Raw genomic sequence first — 20821 nt, forward strand, 5'->3', positions numbered from 1 at the left:
TTTCCTCCTGCCACCTCCCAGGGGGTGAGGTGAGGAGGGGCCTGGGACACACGGGTCTCGGAAGGGGGCTGGAGGTCTGGGCCATGATGGCCTCCTAGAGGGAAGGCAGATGTCCAGAGCATAGCCGTGCGCACCTGACTCCACAGGACCTGTGTGTGCTCAGAAGTCTTTATTTGAGGACCTGGAAGGGGGCAGTGGGACGGACCCACAGGAATGCCCTTCCCAAGAGCTCCCCACAAGGGGGCCAGGTGGAGCACGAAGGGGCGTGCTGTACGGCTCTTGCTGTTCGAGCATCCCTGCTTGTCACGCATTCTCAAGGCACTGGGCTGGTTTGGGAGCCGGGGAAGGGTGGGGAGGTGACAGACCAGAGCGGCCTGATGCTCTGTGCCCCCAAGCATCCATACACCACTCACCATCCCCGGCAGGGGCCAGAGAGACAGACACTGCCTCCACCCTGGGATCCAGAGGGTATCATCCCCCAGGGAGCCCCTCTTCTCCCCCCAACTCCACCATGGCCAGAGGAGGTGAGGACGCGGGGTTGAGCAGATTCTGGTGGGGGCAGGGACCGCACGGCTCTTAAGGCCACCGCCAAGCACCTCCTCAGACACCTGCCTTGTCACACCACGTCTGTGACTGGGGCACATCCAGCCTGACGTGGCCTCGGGGTCTCTAATAGAGCCTACCCACCAAGTCAGGTGGGAACCGGTTCAGGGCTGTCCTCCCACCATTGGCAGGCTTGGCAGGTAGTAGGCTCTGGGAGCAGGGCTTCCTGAGGGCCACGCTCAGGCTGCACGTGTGAACTGCCCAGCCCAGTGCAAGGAGAACGGAGTGGGGAAGGGCTAGGAGCTGCGCAGGGCGGGCAGGGCTCAAACCCAGGGGAGCTGAGGGTTCCTCCCGGGTCCGAGGGAGGGGCAGGGAGCTGGTGTTCAAGTCTCTGCATGGATATATGTGTTCACGAGGGAGACCTGGGTCAAGGACTGGGCCAGGAACCTGCCTCACCCAAGAGACACAGAGCCCCCCCACCTCCCAAGGGTCTGTGGACTCAGCCACTATGAGCGCCACAGCCTAAGAACAGCACCAGACACACAGCTCTGCCAGCCTGGCCGCTGGTTCTGATTCTTGACCCTCATACACACACCAGACTCCAGCCACTGCCCCCAGCCAAGGTCCCCTGCTGGCAGGGTCCCCTTGGGCACCCTCTTCCAAGACCCCAGCACAGGGACCGCAAAGCTCTGAGCTGCTCCCCCCCCCCAACACGCATGCGCACACAAGATGAACAAGGGCAGTGGCGGGACAGGACGCGACCTCAGCTGGGCCCTGCTGGGCAGGGTGGTTGCCACCTGTGATGCAGAGAGGAGTGCTGGGGGGAGGCGGCGGCCTCCTCGGCACCGTGGCCGTCCTCCCCCCCCCCCCCTTGGCCAGGACACAGCACCCCAGAAGGTACAAGCACCCTAAGGCCGTCGGGACTCAGACCCCCTCCCGGGAGCAGCACCGGCACCCCACGACCCCAGCAGGCCGAGGGCAGCCACTCTGGACAGCACTTTATTGATCCCCTCAGACCCCAGGGCAGGATCGGCACAGGTTCCCGGGATACTGGCCCGTGCCTGGTCTGCCATTCCTGAGCAGGGCAGGAAGGAGCCCCATAGGGGCAGAGAAGCCTTCCCGGGGGCTGGGAGGAGGCGATGGACAGCCACGCCCCCTCCACAGCACACAGGTGGGGGCAGGCTCTGGCCGTGGGCAGTGAGGTGAAGATGGTGGCGGTGAGGCCCAGCGCTGGAGCAGCTCAGGCCCCCGCCACGGGGGCCTCGTAGTTGAGCACGTAGTAGTCGTGGACGTACATGAGCACGGCCACCGGCTGCCCAATGATGAGCGTCAGCCACACCGCCGCGTTGCCGTAGTTACCCTGGAAGAAGCGGCTCACTATCCAGGCCAGGGGGATCTGGAGACACGGGGCCACAGTCAGCCGGCCACAGCGAGTGACCCGAGGGCTGGCTGCACCCGGGGCCCGGGGGAGAGGCTGGGGGCAGGAGGGCACGCTCACCTGAGCCATCATGCCCGTGAAGGCCCAGAGCCGGAACATGTGCAGCGGGACGCTCACCAGGTACTGCAACGGGGGTGGCGGGGCGTCAGCCGTCCCTGCGGCCGCACCTGCCGCGGAACGAGCCGGGTCGCGCCTGCAGAGCACTCACCTCGTGGAAGAAAGCCGAGGCGAAGAACACCCCCGTCCTGGCCACCCACTTGCTGCTGCCCCGTCGAAGCATGGGCTTGTAGAAGTGTCTGTGGAGGGAGGGGGCCGTGGGACCGGTGCCTGGGTCCACGCACGCAGCGGCCCGCCCACCGTGCCCACGCCCACACCCACCTGAGGCACCACTTGTGCACAGGGATATTCCAGTTCTGCCAGAAGTAGGTGACAGACTCAGAGTTCCTAGGGGTCGAGAGCAGCGAGTGACCGGCTTGCCCCGCGACGCAGCCCAGCCCCCAGCTCCACACCCAAGGCCACCCACCACCAGTCCCGGTAGAACTCCCGGTCTCCAAACTGCATGAGCTCCGCCACAGCGTTCATGCAGGAGTGGAAGAACCAGTAGAAGAAGATGAGCCAGATGAGGTGATTGGGGACCTGTGGGGGGAGGCAGGCACAGGTTGCAGGCTACCCCACCCACCGCCCCCGGCTCACGCCCCACCCCACCCACCCGTGCTGCTCACCGCCAACTTTAGGAGGCGCTCGATGATGCGTGAGTAATCCATATCCTGCAGAAGACAGAGCTCAGCTGGTCCCCGAGCTGCCCCCAGCTGCCCTCCACCCCACCATGGGGTAGCCTGACCGCTCACCTTGAAAGGTTTCATGGAGTTCTGGATGGTGGGGACCATCCACTGCAGAGGAGGACACAGGGTCAGCGCCCCGGCGACACAGCACTCTCCCTCCAGCCCGGCCTGGCCCAGCCCGACCCGCCCGGCCCGGCCCGGCCCGGCCCGGCCCAGCCCAGCCCAGCCCAGCCCAGCCCGGCTCGGCGTACCTGCTGGATCAGCCCCACCTGGAGCTGAGTCAAAAACAGCTGAGGGAGGAAGCAGAGAGTAGCGGGCTGAGCCTCCCAGCACTAGCAGTCTGCCCCGTCCCATCCCCACGGGCAGCCCCCACCCTCACCATCTCAAGGAGCCGCCGCAGCAGGAAGCGCTTTCGGATTCGGGGAGAGCGGGGAAAGTTGAGCTCGTAGCACAGAGTCGGGGCAAAGAGGAAGTAGTACAAATCTGGAACGGGAGGTTGGGGCTAGCACGGCAAGGCCCAGCCCATGCTGTTCCTCCCCTGCCGCCCTTCAGCCAAGCCCCGGGGAGGGTGCTCACCACGGTAGGTCAGGTTGTCTGGGTAGCTCACAGGGTGCTGGGCAGCTCCCCCATTGGCCTTCTTACCTGCGGGAGCTACAAGCAAGGAGGGGGGTGGGTGAGGCCTTGCTGCTGCCCAGCTCCGGCCCCGCGGCAGGCGGCACGAGCTCTCAGGCCCCAGCCCCAGGCAGCCCCTCACCGGCCTTGGCCTTGGCCCTTCGCTCTCGGCACCACAAGTTGACATCCCGGTAGGAGAACAGCTTGAGGAAGAGGATGGTGTACACCATCAGAGCCAGCACGGAGCCCACTGCGGGAGAGGCAGGCTCAGGCCGCAGCCCTCCCACACCGCCCACAGGAGAGCCGCAGCCACAGGCACAGTCCTTGCGTTGGGTGGGCCTGGGTCTCTCCTGTGGGCCCCGGAGACAGGCTGGGACAGGGGTGGGATGAAGGAAGGGGCACACCTGGAGTGATGGACTCAAGCAGCAAGGCCACGGCCGCCGGGAAGCAGAGAATGGTGGCCAGGTTGACCACGTGCAGCAGCAGCCCTGCCTGCTCCGTCAGGGCACCCTGGGGTGGGTGGGGGGGAGCAGAGTGCTCAGCCAGTGCCCCCACTCCCTAGGCAAAGGGTCTCCCTGGGGAAGGGCCGCCAGGCCTGGGGCACAGCCCCTCCCAGGAGAGCTACACGCAGCCTGAAACATAGACCCAGTGAGGAGAGCAGACCTCTGGGCAGGGCAGGGGGCACAAGGGCGCTGCTTACCACTGCCAGGCGCTTCTCCACCTGGAACGCAGCCACAGCAAAGACATTGGCCACTGAGGATGTAAGTGTCATAGGGCAGGTTCAGGCCCCGGTCAAGCCCTGTCCCGTCTCCACCCGAGGCCTTCCTTGGCTCCCAGCTCACCAATAACTAGACACAGGGCAGGCCAGCTGTAGGGGTCCTTCAGGAACAGAGACACCACCTGGATGGGGTCCACCAGGATGCCGTACCTGGGGATTGGGGGGGGGGGTGAGGGCCTGAGCAGGTGGGGGCCTCAGGGGCGGGGCCAGGGCCCTGGGGAAGACACTCACTTGATGAGGTTTTCTAAAAATAACCGTGCATTGCTCAAGATCTGCAAGAGAGAGGAAGGGCACAGGCCCATTAGCCCTGGCCACAGGGTGCCCTGCCCCCCAGCTCCTCTCAGCACCTATGGGGCAAGAGCCCTGGGTCTGGATGGAAACCTGCATCCTGCGAGCCCAGCCCTGTCTGACCCACACACCAAGCTCCAAGACTTACCACCCACCTCACCCCACGCTAGTGCAGGGACAGGAAGTCCTTCAGCGATGCCCCCATCACCCCAATGACAGGGAATCGACCCCAACACTAGATACCAGTGTCTGCAGCAGCACAGAATGACCCGTTGCCTAGCAGCCCTCATCTGTCCCACTGAGCTGGTGAGGGACCTGAGACCCAAGGATGTCCTTGCAGTGCCCGGGGGACAGCCACACCCTGGGGAGTGGGGAGAAGAAGCCGACCAGAGTCTCAGGGGCTAGGCAGCTGAACCCCGAGTGCCACTTGGTACTCACATCCCTGCCCCTCTTCTGCTATCCTATAGCACTCCAAGCCCAGGCGCACGGCCCCAAAGCAGCTCCCAAGGACAGAACCCCCATCAGGATGGGCTCCTGGCTCTGGCCTGGGGTTGGGGAATGGCTTCTCTCTGCAGGCACAAGGGTCTCCTACTCTGTCCCATAATGCAGACCCTGTCAAGTGCCCTGAACTCGGGCCCCAACCAGGGCCCATGGTAGATACTAGGGAAAAGTGATGCTGGCCAGGGGACACTGGCTTACCTGGCTGGTCAGGGAAGGCTTCACAAGGAGGTGACAAGCTGAGAGACATAGGGGCCCTGCCCTCCCCCAGCCACCAGCCTGACCTGCCAGGCACAGATGTGCTGTTACCACGCCTGGTGGTGGCCTGTCCTGAAAGCCCACACCAAACAGGTAGGAGCCGGAGCTGCTAGTGGGCAGTGCTCACCTCAAGGCCCAGGCCATAGAGGGAACACGGCAAGCAGCCCCCAACAGAGGATACACATCTCCTTCAGCAAGAGGGTAGTGAGGCACCAGAAGCAGGGGAGAGGTTTTGGGGCTGCACCAAAGGGCCAGGCAGGCCAAAAGGGTTGCAGGGAGCAGGCAGTGCTGCCCAGGCTGCCGAGGGCCCACCCTCCATGGGCTGCCAAGGACCCACCCTCTACAAACCCACCCCAGGCCAGGGATGGCCTCCAGAGGCCAAGGACACACCTCCTTAGGTTCAGGCAGGCATCTGGCCCTCTGGCCCCTTGCCCCTTGCCCAGCCATCTTCCCACCCACCAGACAGCGTTGTCCCCACTCTCCCACTACCACCACCACCCCTGCCACAGCTCCATGGACAGCCTCCTAGGCCCACGTGCAGGGAGGCTGTGGGTGTGCCTAGAGCCCTTTCCACGTGGGTAACCAGAGGAGCCACACCCGAGACAGAGGTCGTGATATCAGGGCAAGGGTCAAAGGCCTCTGGCCACATCAGCCTGAGTGGTGGGGCTGGGCCCAGACAGGCCCTTGCCCCCCCCCCCCCCCGCCCCACCCCGTGGGCTGCCCCTTTGAGCCCTGGACTCCAGCTGCTTCTGGGCAAGGACTGCTGGCCCCACCCCCACAAGGTGCCAGCAGAGACCATGCCACACGGTGAGGCAGAGGCAAGGGCTCCGTCTAATCCCTCCCTGGGGGGTGCCTAGGACCAAAGCCAAGGGAGAGAGGCTGGGTGCCTTCAGAGTCAGGGCCTGGAGCTGCCAGGCCAAACCCAAGAGCCATCCTTAGCTTACCCCAGCCACCCAAGAGCTTACCCCCGCTCCCCCCAGGCCAGGCCTGCAGGGACTCCCTACCCACAAGGGACATTCAGAACAGCAGAAGAAACTCCTTCTGGACCCTCAAGACCACTCACACCTGCTGCTTCTGGGATTCAACCGGGATGAGAGTCGAGTGTGTGACCACTGCAGGGACCACCATCACTCTCCCCCCACCAGCCTAGGGCCCTACTCACCAGCATGACCACACACCAATTCAGGATCCCACGGTAGTTGCTGAAACCACTGTCGGAGCTGAACAAAGAATCCTGCAGGCGGTGGCACCTGGTGGGCGGGAAACACACCCTCTCAGAGGAAGGCAGTGCCAAGACCCCGGGTTGTGCGAACCCTGCAATCCTCCAAGCTCAGACAAGTCAGAGGCCAGCAGACACCCAAGAAACACCCAGCCAAGTCCAGCCCCTCAGGAGCCAGCCTTGGGGCCCGGGGCCCAGGGCACAGCAGACCCCAGGCCCTCCCTCGGAGTAATTCTGGTCCCTCCTAGCCCAGCAGGACGGTCCACGCCCCACCCAGCCCTCCCTTCTGCCCACACATCCTCCTCCCCATTCACAATCACAGAAGGGCCAGGCAGGGCCAAGCTCTCAGGCAGGGTCATGCCACAAACAGGAGCAGGAGAGCTGGCCCTGCCTAGCCCAGGGCTACATGGTACTCCATGGCCAAGAGCCCATCCTCGCTCCCCAGAGGCCTCTGGCTGCCACCATGCACGATGGCTACAGAGTGGTGATGGGCCCACAGGAAGAGTCCACTGCAGGGATCTGGAGGCCCACCAGGTAATTCTGTACAGAGGTGGGGGCAGGGGCTGAACCCGCCTTGCTCAGTTAGCCCATCCTACCGCCCAGCGCACTGAGGGGCCCCCACCTCAGATGACGTCCTCCCTAGGTTTGGCCCATGCAGGTGTGAGTGAGCACCTGGACCCACATGCACCTTCCTTCCTGGGGACAGGGGCCCTCATACATCCGCGCAGACTCCAACTGTTTCTGAAAAAGTGTAACCTGTCCCAGTTCAACCACAGGCTCAGTACTATGTTCCCGCCCAGGCTGAGGGGGCCGAGAAGAGCCCACCCAGGGGCCAGGGGCCTGATGGTAGGGAGGTCTCCTGCAGAAGCAGGAGAGTTCCCACCTACTAATGGGGCAAGGGAAATATAAGCAGACCCTCACATTGCTGCCTGGCCCTCAGGGTGACACAGAGGCAGTGGAAGGGCCACAGTGTGGCTGGGGCAAGGCCCAGACCCAGCTCCTGGCTCACTCAGCCTGCCCCACCCTACCCTAGCTGCCATGCTACCAGGAAGCCCCACACCGCATTGAGCAAGGCCTCCGGTTTGGTAAGTCATGAGGCCAGGGCCTCCCCTTCCCTCCTGTGTACACACATCTCCACCTCTTGAGGCACCCAGGCAGGAGAAGTGGACTCAGAGGAGGACGCAGCAGGGGCACCGTAGCACAGGTGTCCTCTCAGGGCCGACAATCCCTCCATGGCAAGCCTCACTATGGCTGCGGTCAACACCTAGACAGCCCCACCTAGGAAGTAAGGGGCTGGGAAGGCTGAAATGCTACTCTGCACTCTGCAGCCTGGTGGAGGCAAGGTCTGCACTGCACCCGGCCCACCAGCTTCTCCCAGTCACATGCCTCCTTGTATCCATCTTCCCGGTCTGTCCTGGACCTTGCAGTGAGGCCACCCGAGGCCCTCTTCTTCCTGAGACTCTGCACCCGCCTTTCTGCGAGGCAAGCAGAGGTCCAAGGCCCCACTGCCCAGAGAGGACAGTCTCTGGGCCTGTCCACTATACGGGGCCTCCCCAGCCCTTCTGCCAAGTTTGAGCCCATTCACTTTCACTGGAGCCGTCCCAGGGCCACCTTGTGCCACAACCTGCCACCCTCATCTGCACGTCAACACCCACCCACCAAACGTTTCACAACAACATCAGCCCTTGTCACCAAGAAGACCATGCTGGTTTTATTTACAGCCATTTGGAAGATGAAAACAGGGGTGGGGAAGGAGTATTGCTTTCCAAATCTGACACCAAACAACATCATAAAAACTTTTTCAGATCCCTGCTGTCAGGCACTCAAGGCCCTCCCCAACCTGCCCACAGCCACTCCTGGGGTCCCTCCACAGGGCTCCTGACCATCCCCAACCCCAGGCAGCAGAGACCCAGGGAAGGAAGCCCACTATCCACCAAAACCCACGAGGTCCAGCCTTGCCGGTACAGTCAGCAGTGGACCAGAGGGCAGACAGGCGGGATCTGGCCACAACACCCAGAGCGATCTATGACACCCTCTCCCCTACTACCAGGGCCACCCACACCTCAGCCCTCTAGCAGTCCCACACTTGTTCCCCAGGTCCATCCAACCAGCAGGGCCATTGTAACTCACCACAAGTGTCACCTCACTCAACACTCACATCAGCTTTGGGAGGTAGGCGCAAGAGGAAACTAAGGCTTCCCAAAGTTTAAAGCTCATCAGGGGCACAGCCCCTGAGTATGGATCACACCTGGAGACCACATGGTCCAGCTCCAGGGACAAGGAGAGCAAAGAGGGGACAGAGTGTCAGCTGTCCTCCCAGCGGCCACCTCCCCAGCACTTCCTTCACCCAGCTTCTGGACTGACCCCTGGGATATAAGGTGATGAGGTGGGCTCTCCACATCCTCAGACCCTGCTGGAGAAAAAGAAACAGGACATCCCAGAACAAACACCCTGGGAGAGCCCTGCAACCAGAAGGCCCTCCGTGGAGTGCCCATGAACCAAGGGCCAGATGTCCTGGACACAGGGCACTGTGTACGGTGCCCCTCCTTCCTGCCCCACAGCCACACCTTGCCATGGGTGGGAAAAAATGAGTTCACACCCAGAGCCTTACCCATCTGCCCAAGCCAAGGTGAGCAGGAAGTGTAGGGAGGGGAGGAGGCCTGGAGCCCAGGGAGTAAGGAGGAATGGGGAAAGGAAAGGCAACAAGCAGAAGGGAGGGTAGACAGGTGAGAGGAGGTAGACAAGGAGGAGAGGCGCAGGGGCCAAATCCCAGGAGGGCAACCAGAGCAAGGCCTGGCCCTATCGGCCCCCCTGGGCCCTCTGACATGGGCGTCTGAGGAACAAGCACACATAGTCTGCATGACCTGGAAACCAGGAGGGGGCCATAACTGCCAGGTCCCTCTCCAGCCCTGGGGCAGGCCCATCCATGGCAGCTCCTGCTCCGCTTCCCAGGGGGCCCAGACTTTGAGGTTGGGCAGACAGGGCTGTCACTCACTCAGCCAAACCATCAGGAGCATAGGCAAGGCTTCTGGACACCTGGCCCTGGCAGAGCAAGGAAGCGAATGCCTATCCCAGAGCGGGAACGTGGCCCAAAGCCAGCACCTCCGTCCTACACTAAAGGACAGCAACTCCTGCCACCTCTCCAGGAGATCATGCTAGCCATGCCCCTGCCTCCTGGATGGCAGTTAGGAGAGGGTACTCTAAGGCCCTCCTGTCCTTTGTAGCCTCCCTCAGCACCACCCCAGACCCACAGGAAGCAAGCACCCCCTCAGGAAAACCACCCTCCTCTGCCACAGCGCCTTCACAAACTCCCGGTCTGACCTTTGCTCAGACTGCTCAGTGCTGAGATTATCTTATCTCCAGGTGGACTGTGAGCACCCTAAGGGCAAGGACCCCAGCTACCCTCACCCACCCTCTCAGTATAGTGAAGAAAGCCTCTGTTCTTGTTACCGAGAGCAAATCCTTGCTAGCAGACTGACCAACTGCCCACTTCCTCTTTGATAACCTCTAGCCCCAAAGGCAATTCCAAAGCCAAAGCCCCCGAGGACACCTGGGCCAGAGTGAAGGCCAGGAGTGGGAGAAGGAGGCTGGAGGTGGCAAAGGGATCACTTGGAGCTGGCTTGAAGGAGGGAACCAATACCCTGGCCTTCCAGGTCCTCCGCATCAGCCAGGCTTGATTCCCAACCCCTTCCTGTCAGTCCTTCAGCTAAACAGGGTGCCCACCCTGGGGCACTTCGAGCCCCTCCCCTGTACTCCAACCAGGGGGTGAAAGTCCCAGTGCAGGACCCAACTCTGTCCCTGCAAGAAGACACTTGTTCTGGTAAGGGAAGCAGGGCCCCAGGCCAGCCAAGCTCTGGGTGAGGGAGGGACCCCCATGAAGACAACTCTGGGGAGATTCTGCAGGGACAAGAAACACACTCACACTGCCCTGTCCCCATCCCTCAGGCAGTCCCAGTCTCTTGCGGGCTGCCTCCCTTGCAGGCTGCCTCCCCAGCAGAGCCACCGTCGTCCCCTGGGAGACTTCCCAGGCGCCAAGGCACCCCTCATAGCCCTCAGGAGGGACCTCCTTAGTTACAAACCGCCTGACCCCACCCAGCTCCTTGCAGACAGAGAAAACTTGTGCATAGGGGCCAGGGTCCCGGGCTACCCTGAGGAAGAGCCTGAGGACCCGCCTGAGGACGTGTGGAGGGGTGGGGGGTCTGGAAGCTGGACTGCTGCCGGCTCCCCTCTGAGCTCCCACGTGGGTGACCTTGGCAAGTGACTCTCCACCCCTATGCCTCAGTTCCCCCGCAGGGGCCCTAGGGGCACACCTGTCCACGCGAAGTCCGGGAGCCAGGCTCTCGGACTCGGAGCCCGCGCTGCTGCGGTCATGCCCGGGCAACTGCGGAGCGTCCCGGGCAGGGGTCAGAGGTTAGGGGTGAAGCGCCTCGCTACCTCAGATCCCAGTGGCCGCTACCCATGTCGGAGTCTCCGTTCTTGTCCTTGTCGGGGGCCGGGGCCGGCTCCGGCGCGTCCCCCCCAGGGCCCACGTCCCGCACCTCCTCTTCCGCCGCCGCGGGCCCGCTGCCGCCCTGGCTCGAGGGCCGTGAACCCGTCCTGCGACGCCGGGAGCCGCCCGCGCCGCCGCGGTCGCCCATGGCCTCAACCCGCAACCTGTCCCGGCAGAGTCGTGGCCCGCCGGGCTCGCAGCACCCAAGGCCCGCGGCCCCGCCTCCAGACCCTCGGCCAACCGCCGCCACCGCCCCCTGCCGGACGCCGTAGCCCGCGCGCTGGCCCGGGCCGCCAATCAGCGCGCGCCCTCCAGGCCGCCCAGAAACTGCGGTCTCGCTGCTCTGGGAGCCCCGAACTGGCCAGCCGCTGGGGCGCGCGCCCATTTGTAGTCCGCGGGCGCGCGAGGCACCCTGGGAGTCGTGGTCGCCCCGCGCGCGGCACCCTGGGAGTCGTGGTCGCCCCGCGCGGGGCACGCTGGGAGTCGTGGTCGCCCCGCGCGGGGCACCCTGGGAGCCGCTGTCGCCCCGCACATCCGAGAGCGCCGCTACGGCCGTGCGGCCGTGACGAACCTTCCTTCCCGCGGGTCTGAGTGTCTTTACGGAATTTGCCAGGCTTCCTGGCAGTGGCGGGCCTCCCCCGACCGCTTCCCTGCTTCTCGTCCCAGTCTGTAAACACAGGGTTTCGCCATTGCTCAGCCAGGGGCGGAGTATGGGGTGTAGGCTACTTACGAAGTGCCTCTTGGGTTAGTGTCCGGGGCTCAGGGGCCGTGTCCGTGGGTACTCGCCTCGCCCACCACCCAGCGTGTTGGCTCCCGAGCGCACGTCGGGGCGCACTTGATCTCCGCGAGCCCTCTAGTTACCACCGCAGAAGCACCTGCTTTTCCTCGGCTTAGGTTGTTCAAACAAGCGCCAAACCAAAAGATGGAGCAGGAGAAAAGCCCCAGGCCCCGTGTCCCTGGGACGCCCGCCCTTCCCACTGACTCCGCCTCGAGGTGCCCGGGCAGGGATAGGGAAGGTGTAGCCCCCAACTCCCATCCCTGAGTGGCCACGCCCTGGCCACCCGGCCCCCCTTTCGCCCACGTCCGCAGACTTGCTGGGCCTCCCTCGTCTCCACCCGGCCTAGTTTTGCCGGGGCGTAGGGAGCCTGGGGTGCCGGATCGCGGAGACCCAGAGGCTTCCATGTCATTGCACGACCGCACGGTGCAGCCCGCAAGCGGGCAAGTGTGCCTCCCACCTTAGCTTGACACTCATCTTCGCACGGGGCATGGAGTATGAACATCCTGGATTTCCGGGTGCGAGGGTTCACTGGGGGCCCAGGCCAGGTTTACCCAGCAGCAAAACCCATTAGCCATTCACTCCTCAGGTGAGCAAGGCTAAGAAGAGTGCCTCTCAAGAAGCAAATAAACCGAGAGGTTCAGCCTAAGGTTAGCGACCTCTCCGTGTGTACTGGCCACCGCCTTCCTGCTGGCCTCACCCTTGTTCCACCACCACAGTGCCTGGGCCCCTGGTGACACATTCCTGTTGCCACTGAGCCATCTGGGACTGATACCAGCCTGGCATCTCTACCTGGCAGGCTGGGGCTACCTGGCAGGTGTCTTTGAGTAACCTGCCAAAGAGGCTGCCCTTACTGGGCAGGAGAGCCCCTCCCACATGCCTGTGCAGCCCTACCTCCGTGAGTCAGACTCAACCTCGTCTCCTACCCAGTCTTTCAAAACTTGCGCCTATTCACTGGCTGGCCTGGGCCAGGCAGAGCAAGGCCTTTCTGAATACTGATCCCAAGGGAGGGCAAAAGAAGGAGAGGGTCCTCTCAGGAGCCTGGAGCGTAGGAGTGAGCCCTGGGAGCTCTGCCATGCGCGCCCACCAGTCTCTGCGCGCCGTCTGGCTGCACCATCCTTCCAATACAAAGCCAAGAACTACAGGACCCGCCCAGGCTGTCAGAGGAGATTGATGACTCAGGTTCCCAGTAGGCCTGGAGAGCCTGAGTACAGTAGTCAACAAAGGGTGAAGAGTCATGTTGGAACTGGCTGCCTGCGTCCATGTCCAGCTCCAAGCCATTGGCTGGCAAGTGGCAGCAGAAGTGAAGCGACCAGAGTGGACGAGTGGTCACCAGGGAGGACCATTCCAGCGGGGCACTGGAGCAGAGCTTGAGGAGAGCAGGACAGCCAGTTAATAGGCAGGCACGGGCTGTGAGAGCACCAATAAGGAAGAGCCAGTACCGGCAGGGGCGGGGCCTGGAGGGAGGGAAGCCTGTGGGAGAGAGTGGACCAGGCCGGGGCCTTGGGATTGGGAAAGGGTCAGCGCAGCTGCTTTAGAACCCACGGACATCGCCAGTTACTTCAGGGTCCAGGGGAAAATGAAGCCCAGGGCACCAGGGGAGAGGAGAAAGGTCAAGGTAGGTGGGGTTGCTTGGTGACAAAGGTGTACAAGACGGTTGTCGAAGAAAGCTCAGTGGGGATTTCCCTGCCAGGGGCAGCAACTGATTAGGAGACTAGAGGCCAGGAGCCTTGCAGGCCTGGCTGGAAGAGGTTCAGAGCTTAGAAGCTCAGCCTGTGGCTGAGGTGCCACAGGCAGGCCCCTGAGTCCTGCGAAGGGTCTGGCCAGCTGGGAGACATGGGACATGGTGGTCAGCAGTCTGTGCTGCCCGATCTCTGGGATGCAAAGTCCTGTCCATGGAAATCTGTACAGACTGAAGATTGAACTCGTTCCAGGGTTCGGGGAGGCAGATTCCATCCTTCCACCCCATTGCCCCTCAGGGTCATGGAAAGGCCAAGATACCGGGTCTAGATCCAGAAGCTGAGAAGAAATGAGCGTTCCTCACCCAGGTGTGACTGCAGGTGTAGGGTGGGTGGGGTATTGGGGGCGGGCTTGTGTCAAAGGCAGGCCTTGGATAAGCTGTTCTCCCTGAGGCTGATTCTTCATATGTGATTTGTGCTATGAAGCCTACCCCAGCCTGGGAACAGTGAAAGTCAAGAATCCCAGGGCAGAAGGATCTGGACACTGACCTCTCAGGGACTTTCACTCCTGAGGTTATTACTGCTGACAGTGCTCCCCAGAAGAGGGTATCCACCTCCATGTGAGCCCCACCCTGAGCAGCCTGCAGGCTGACCTCCTGCAGGTCAGGCTCCCCTGCTGTCCATCCTGATGAAGTCTGGGCAGACCTGTCTCCTGCCAGGGTTCAGACAGCTGGCTCTGGGATGACTTGGTTTGACTACATGTCTCCAAAGACCTTGGACCTCTCAGCTCATGCCTGCTTACCTGGGTATCAGGAGGCATTGCTGGGACAGGGGGTCCCTGTCCTTGGGCTGTCCCTGACCAGCACAGTCCCACCCCTCATCTCAATTTGATTCATCCTGTCTGAACTCAAGGGCTGTGGGTGGCTGTGGAAGGCTCTCTGTCCCCTGGGTGGCACCTCCCCAGAACCAGCATGGGTCAGTTGTCCATGGAGGACCCCTCAGACAGTGAGGGGTCAGGATGTGGGCAGCACACAGTAGTAAGGGGCTAGACCTCGCACCCTCTGCTGTCCCGCTTTCCTCCACTGGCATTGAGGACGGTTTGTTGGTGGCTGTCAGGCCCCAGGGGCAGCAGGAGCCCCTACAGGGAGAGTAGGCCATAGGTCTGTAGGCCCTGCTGAACCTGCCGGGGCAACCCTAGATCAGTTCTGGGCTGGAGACCCTTAGCTCCCTCAGTTCCTGGCACAGAACAGATTAACCCGCCGCAGGACAAATGCCAACTGCTTTGCCCTCAGGGGAGTTCTCCCATGGCTTGTCTTGCCAAGCTGGCCCTTCTGGGTGGAAGAAGATAGCCCGCTTGCGAAAAGGGACGCTGGCGCACCCTGACAAAGGCAGTGACCTGACCCCAGGGCTGCGTGGGCAGGCTGCCATCCCCAGCACTGCGCCTGCACCGGCCTTGCCTCTGGGAGGCAGCCCGACTGGGAAGATGACCCCCAGACACCCCAGCACCCCTGTGGCATGGGCCCGGCACTGGATACACCAACCCGACACTCCAGGTTCTATCAAGAGTGGCATTTATTCTCCTCGTGGAGGTGCGGCGCTCCGGGGAGCTGGTGCTATTGTGCTTAGGAAGGAGGTCTGTCCGTCCGTCCGTCTGTCCGGCCGGCCCAGCCCCAAACGGGGGCGGAAGAGGGGCACGGCCCGAGTAAAAATCCCGGCCTGTTCCGGGTGGGAGTATGTACAAGGCGGCGGGGCGCAGGCGGGGGTGGGGGCGGGGCAGGCCGGCGGCCGCAACCCCCACCCGAGGGCCCCCGCATCTCGGGCCCTACTCTTAGAATCAGTACAAAATAGGTGCTACCTAAACGTTCCTTCTACCTGAATTCGCTAAGTCGGTTATTGTGCTGCTTAGTTATGGGGGCGGGAGGGGGCCCATGGCTTTCCACGGCGGCGGGGTGTACGGAGAAGCAGGAGACCCTGGCCGGCCCATGGCCCTCTGGCCTTCTCCTTAGGTAGGTAGACAGGCGTGTGGGGGTAGGGTGGGGCGCCTGTGTGTGCGTGTGCATGCGGGTGTGCCCAGCACAAGAGGGCAGGCCCCGTCTTGGGAGCTGCGGTGTGGAGGGTTTGGGATATGGGCCCTGCTGTGCTGGGCCCTCAGTCTGATCCTGCAGGTGCAGCTGGGTAGCAGCTTGGTGCCCACTGGGATGGGGCTGACCAGCTCATACACTCCAGCGTGCACCTTTTGTCTGGCCTGGGGCCCCAGCCCCACACGGCAGAGCCCAGGTGGCCAGAAGATGGAAGGACCGAGAGTTGGTATGGGTGGCCCTGGTCGTGCTGGGCCTTGGGGCCCTGGGTCTGTGCCACCTGAGCTGAGAACACCAGGCGCAAGTCAAAGGTAGAGCCCAACTGCACCCAGCACTGGAGCCGGGCTGGGGCAGGGAAGAGGTAAGGGGGATGCAGGGTTGGGTCTAGGGACCAGGCCTTTCTCTGCATATGCAGCCCTCCTTGGCCCACCCAAACCTGATGGACCCCTGTCGCGAACATGCATCCCTGCAGGTCGCTGCATCCCTGGCCGACTCTGCAGCGGGCCTGGCACATAGTAGGTGCCCAATGAACAGTCGGTGGGTGATGGATGACTGAAGGAGGGGTCTTGGGGGCAACCACCCTGCCCCTGCCCCTGGAACCATTACACCCGCAGGGCTCTGCCGTGGGGGGGAGGGAGGAGGAGGGGAAGAAAGTCTGCGCGTCCGGCCCCGCGCAATGTCCCTGATCTAGGGGCCTATGGGGTGGATAGGGCAGGGGGATACCTGATTCTCAGTAACTCTAGAGGCGGCGGCAGCTTCGCATGCAGTGCGCATTATTGCTCTATAGTCGGCATCGGACTAACTAAGAGGGAAAGGGAGCGGGCAGCCCCGGGAAGGGACGCGAGGAGGGTTGGGGCTGCATGCAGTGACGTCACAAAGGCGGCGGCCAATGGGGCGGGCCCTTGGGGCGGGGTCGCCGCCGAGGCTTTGGCATAGACGGGCGAAAGTTGGCAACAGAGTGGGGGCGGGGCCTGGGGCTCGAGGGTGGGGCCCAGGTAGGGGCGGGGTTCAGGGGCGGGGAAAGTGTTCCCGGACATCCCAAGCCCCCGGCGTCGGCGGGAAGGATGGGGGGCCTCAGCGCCCCTTCCCTGACCCGAGTGCAATCCGTTCATAAATAAAACGTACAAATACAGAAAGAAAGAAACCCGACGCATCCGCAACCCCCCCAGGGGGCTTTACCCGCAAAGCGAATACAGAGAGGTGTGTAATGGGCCATGCCCAGGCCTGCCTGCCGGGCCCCAGGATCCGTCCTCCAACACCGAATGCCCGGGGACAAGGGAGGGGGCCCCGGGGCAGGGCGGGAGTGGGGTCTGAGGAGGTCGGATAAGTCCATGCGATTCGATATGCGTCATTATTATTCGTTATGAAGGACAGAGCCCGGGAAGCTGGGCTGGAAGAATTCGGATTTGGCAGAGGGTGCGAGGCGAGGGCGGGAGAGCGGCTTGGACTGAGGGCCCAGAAAGAACCCGAGGGAGAGGGGTGCCGCCGTCCGCCTCTCTCCCCGATCCCCAACGCGTCTATCACTCCTGGGGTTCAGCGAAGACTGAGGAGTAGGGACGCCTCTGCAGGACACCCCCCCCCCCCCGCCCCGCTCCTCCGCGGTCTGCTCCCTGGACGTCTAGGCCGCAGGCCTGGCCCTTGGAAGGCTTGGGAAAGGGGTGGGGAAGACCTGAGTCTCTGCGACGCGATCCAGGGGCGCAGAGGAGGGAGGTGGGGGGTGCTCCCCACCTCACCCCACCCCCGTCTTCAGAGACCTAACTCGGAGATGAGGTTCGGTTCTGGGTCTCCTCGACCCTATTGCTGGGAAAAAGCCTGGGGCACCCTGGAGGGGAAGGGAGGGGGTTCGGGGTGGGTCTCCCCTCAGGACCCTATTGCTTGAAGGGGCCGACAAGGCCCCTGGCGGGCGGGGCGGGGCCGGACCCCCTCCCTCTATTGCTGTGAGGAGGGGCCCGCCCTCCGGCCCCTCCGCCCGGGCGCTGGCGGAGACTTCCCTGGGGGCCCGTATTGCTGAGAGCCGACCCGGCTAGGCTGGCGGAGGCACCGCCGCCCTAGGCCTGCACAGGACTGAGCTGCGGCGAAGCGGCGGGCGCCTGGGCCGCGGGGCCACCACCGCCCGCGCCGCCCTTGAAGCACGCAGACTCGTAGTGCTTGTTGAGATAGGACTTGAGTGCGAAGCTCTTCTTGCAGCGCTTGCACTGGAAGTGCTTGAAGGCCGAGTGCGTCTGCATGTGCGCGCGCAGGTTGGAGCGGTCGGCGAAGGCCTTGCCGCAGTGCGCGCAGCCGAAGGGCTTCTCGCCTGTGTGGGAGCGCATGTGGCCTTGCAGCAGCCAGGGCCTCGAGAAGGCCTTGCCGCACACGCCGCACTTGTGGCGCAGGTCGTGCGTAAGCAGGTGCATGGCCATGGCCGGCATGGACACGTACACCTTGCCGCACGTCGGGCAGCGCCGCGCCAGCTGACTGTCCAGGCTGCGGTGCGTCTGCTTGTGGCGGCTCAGGTTCGACGACGTGGCGTACGTTTTCCCGCACTCGCCGCAAGCGTGCCGGCCCCCTGAGCCTCCAGCCCCGGGCCCCGCGCGCGCCTCCGTGCTCACCCCCGCGCGCGCGCCGCCCCGGACCCCGGCCCCGGACCCCGCGCCGCGCGCACCCGCCCCGGCCCCGCCTCCACCGTCGCAGTCGGGAGCTGCCGCGGAGGCTGTGGAGGGAGCGACAGCGTTGGCGGCCTTACGGCGGGAGCGCCCGTCGGTGATGAAGAAGGCGTCAGCCGCGTAGCCCTCGCTGACGGCCGCGTCGCCGTTGATGTAGCCGCCCGCGGCTGTGGCCAGCTCTGGGCGCGGGGTGGGAGGCGGTGCCGAGCCCGCGGCCGCCGGGCCCAGTTCTCCACGCACGGCCGCAGCGTACATGGGCTCTGGGGACGGCCCTTTGAGCAAGGCCGCCTCGGCATCGCCATCGTAGACGGAGGCGGGCCCCGCGTAGTCGTTGAGGTATCCTGAGGGCCGAGGCGGACAGGCAGACAGAGGGAGGGGGAACCGGGCAGCGGGCGAGACACACACGGAAGGCAAGCGGGAAACACGGGGTCCGGGAAGGAAGGAACAAGAAAAAGGACAAAGGAGAAGGGACCGAGGGACCGCGGGGCAAGGAGGATGGAGGAGGCAGGGAGGGGAAGAGAAGAGAGGACAGATGAGACTGGGCCGGGCCCCGGCTCCGCCCCCGCCGCCCGCCCCACCCTCGCAGGGGGAGGAAAGAGGCGCATCCTCGGGCGCGGCTGCCCCCCTTCCGCGGAGCCTCAAGGTCAGGGGGGAGGGGCGGCGCTTCCCTCGCCCTTCTTCCTCCACCCCTCCTCCCCCTCGGGTTCTCCCCACTTCAGCAGTTTTCCCTGATTATGCAACACACTGCGGACCCGCAGCGCACAAAGCCGGGACCGCCCACCGAGGGACCCCGTCGCTCCTGCTTCTCGGGGTTCCCACCTGCTCTTCCCCTCGATACCTAGAACTCGTGTCCAGGCTTGATGCTGCCCCTCCTTGGTTCCCTAGGCCCCCCAACAAGCCCTGAAGACTTCTCCCTCCAGCAGCCCCTCCTACCCTCTCTAGCACCTCCTTCTTACCTCCCAGGTCTTCTACTACTCTCTGGACTTGACCCCCTTCCCGCTCCGGCCCTATCTTCCTCCATCCACTCTGCTTCTTCTCCTACTCCCTTCGGTCATCCTGCACCCTTGGGTCCTACCTTGTTCCACATAGCCCTCTTCCCCCAGGCCCTAACCCTTTGTAGGGGCCTTCCCAAGCCTCAGGACAGGTGACCAGGCAGTCGCTGTGTTGGAGAGTGCCAGGGCACCCGCCAGGGGACACCTTCACTGGGACAAGCTGCAGACAGGCAGCATCATTCATGCCGGTAACTGCAGTTGTTCTCAAGTTACAAGATGGATCTCACACCTCAAAGTCACAAATGCACACACCACACGATGCAGCCTCTGGCTTCTTCAGGGTTATACCCAGCTTCCCAGCCACCATCAACCCTGGAGTGTCCTCACTGGGTGGGCTGCTCCCTGATCCCAGCATACCACCTATTCATGCAGGGTCACACACGCAGCCACCCTTGACACACACTCAGCCAGGGTCGCTAGTCACATGGGTGCACAACGGCCTCAGAGTCACATGGTCCCATGTAGTGGCACACAGGCAGGCACACACACTCATACAGGGTCACACACAAGCGCACACAGTCACATGGCCGCACACAGTCACATGGGCGCACACAGGCTCACACACAGGCTCAGCTCACACAGGCTCAGGTCACACTTGTTCTACCACCCCATGCTGCTGGCACTCCCATCCCTCCTGCCTGCATGCTAACAGTTGTCCTTGAACTTGGGCACCCTTACACAAAGAGCCTCCCCTTCATTCCAGCACTTGGGACCTCCCTACTTAGAGCCCTCCTGCCCACAGCCTCCTCCCTGACGCTGCTTGCAGGAGAAATACTGCTTCTCCTCTGCTGGTACCCTAGTCCTGACAGGTGGTGGCCCCCTCTGGACCCATGCCTACTCCCTGCAACTCACAGCACTCTGCTGACCCTCGCCAAAAAAGAGAGGATGATACTCAGGAAGGCCCAGGTTCCTGGGTGTGGGTCTGCATGCAAGGCAGGTCCTGTCATATCAGCAAGTGTCCATACGCATAGCCAGGGTGTGGGTCCCTGTGTACCTTCAGGTACTTCCTGTTTCCGACCCTTGCTCCCCACCTCCTGCATTGACGCTCTCCCTGCCCGGCCTTGGCCCTGTTCTGGCCTGCCTCTGCGTTCCCCTCTCCCCACCTTCCTCCACAGTCCAGGTTCAGCCACTGTCTCCTTCTGGTTCTGGTTCCTTCGGGTCTATTTCCTGGGGCCCCTGACCGTTCCATCCCCATACTCTGGTCCTCTACCCCTTCCAGCATTGCCCTGGGCCCCTTGCTGTCCCCAGCCTCTGCCCAGCTCGCACCTTTCTCGTGCAGTCGCACTCCGAGGTCGCTGCGGGCGCGCCCGTAGGAGCTCTCGAGGTCCGCCGAGGAGAACGTGTCAAGTTTGACCTTCTTGACCAGGAAGGATCTGGGCATGATTCCTGCGGGGCTCCGGCGCTGCGGGCCTGCGGAGCCGGGGCGCGGGGGGGCTGCGGCCGCGGCGGGGCCCCGTCACCATCCGAGGAGCGGCGGAGGCAGCACGGGTCCCCACTCTGGCCTTTGGATGCTGCCGCTGGAGTACCGTCCTCTCTCCTCCTGCCTGCCTGCCCTGCGTTTCCTCCTCTGCTCCTCTGTATTCCTCCTCTTTTTCTTCTCTTCTCTTCTCCTCTCCTCTCTTCTCTTTTCTTCCTTCCTTTCTTCTTTCCTTCCTTCTTTTCTTCCTTCCTTCCTTCCTTCTTTCCT

At 63.4% G+C, this 20821-nt stretch overlaps 2 protein-coding genes across 4 annotated transcripts; both read right to left on the minus strand.

Annotated features, from left to right (window-relative positions):
- DGAT1 (diacylglycerol O-acyltransferase 1) lies at nt 1-11263 on the minus strand. 3 transcript variants are annotated; one of them, XM_026488885.4, is made up of 17 exons: nt 10851-11260; nt 6360-6447; nt 4385-4425; nt 4218-4303; nt 4076-4128; nt 3780-3885; nt 3518-3625; nt 3340-3414; nt 3143-3246; nt 3015-3053; nt 2830-2871; nt 2704-2748; nt 2505-2617; nt 2360-2425; nt 2190-2277; nt 2042-2104; nt 1-1939 (listed from the first exon to the last, which is right to left on the minus strand). In XM_026488885.4, the coding sequence occupies exons 1-17, from the start codon at nt 11051-11053 to the stop codon at nt 1784-1786; spliced, it is 1476 nt and encodes a 491-aa protein (XP_026344670.2). In that variant the 5' UTR covers nt 11054-11260; the 3' UTR covers nt 1-1783. The 3 variants fall into 3 exon arrangements, with proteins under 3 accessions (XP_026344670.2, XP_048068522.1, XP_048068521.1); XM_048212565.2 differs by lacking the exon at nt 3780-3885 and having other exon boundaries at nt 3518-3578; nt 10851-11262; XM_048212564.2 differs by lacking the exons at nt 3780-3885; nt 4385-4425 and having other exon boundaries at nt 10851-11263.
- Nucleotides 11264-17485: 6222 nt separating this feature from the next.
- SCRT1 (scratch family transcriptional repressor 1) lies at nt 17486-20515 on the minus strand. Its single transcript, XM_026488809.2, has 2 exons — nt 20401-20515; nt 17486-18423 (listed from the first exon to the last, which is right to left on the minus strand). Exons 1-2 carry the CDS (start codon nt 20513-20515, stop codon nt 17486-17488), a joined length of 1053 nt encoding a protein of 350 aa, XP_026344594.1.
- Between the last annotated feature and the right edge of the window lie 306 nt (nt 20516-20821).

Source organism: Ursus arctos, unplaced genomic scaffold, assembly GCF_023065955.2.
Source record: "Ursus arctos isolate Adak ecotype North America unplaced genomic scaffold, UrsArc2.0 scaffold_6, whole genome shotgun sequence".
Classification (NCBI taxonomy): Eukaryota; Metazoa; Chordata; class Mammalia; order Carnivora; family Ursidae; genus Ursus; species Ursus arctos.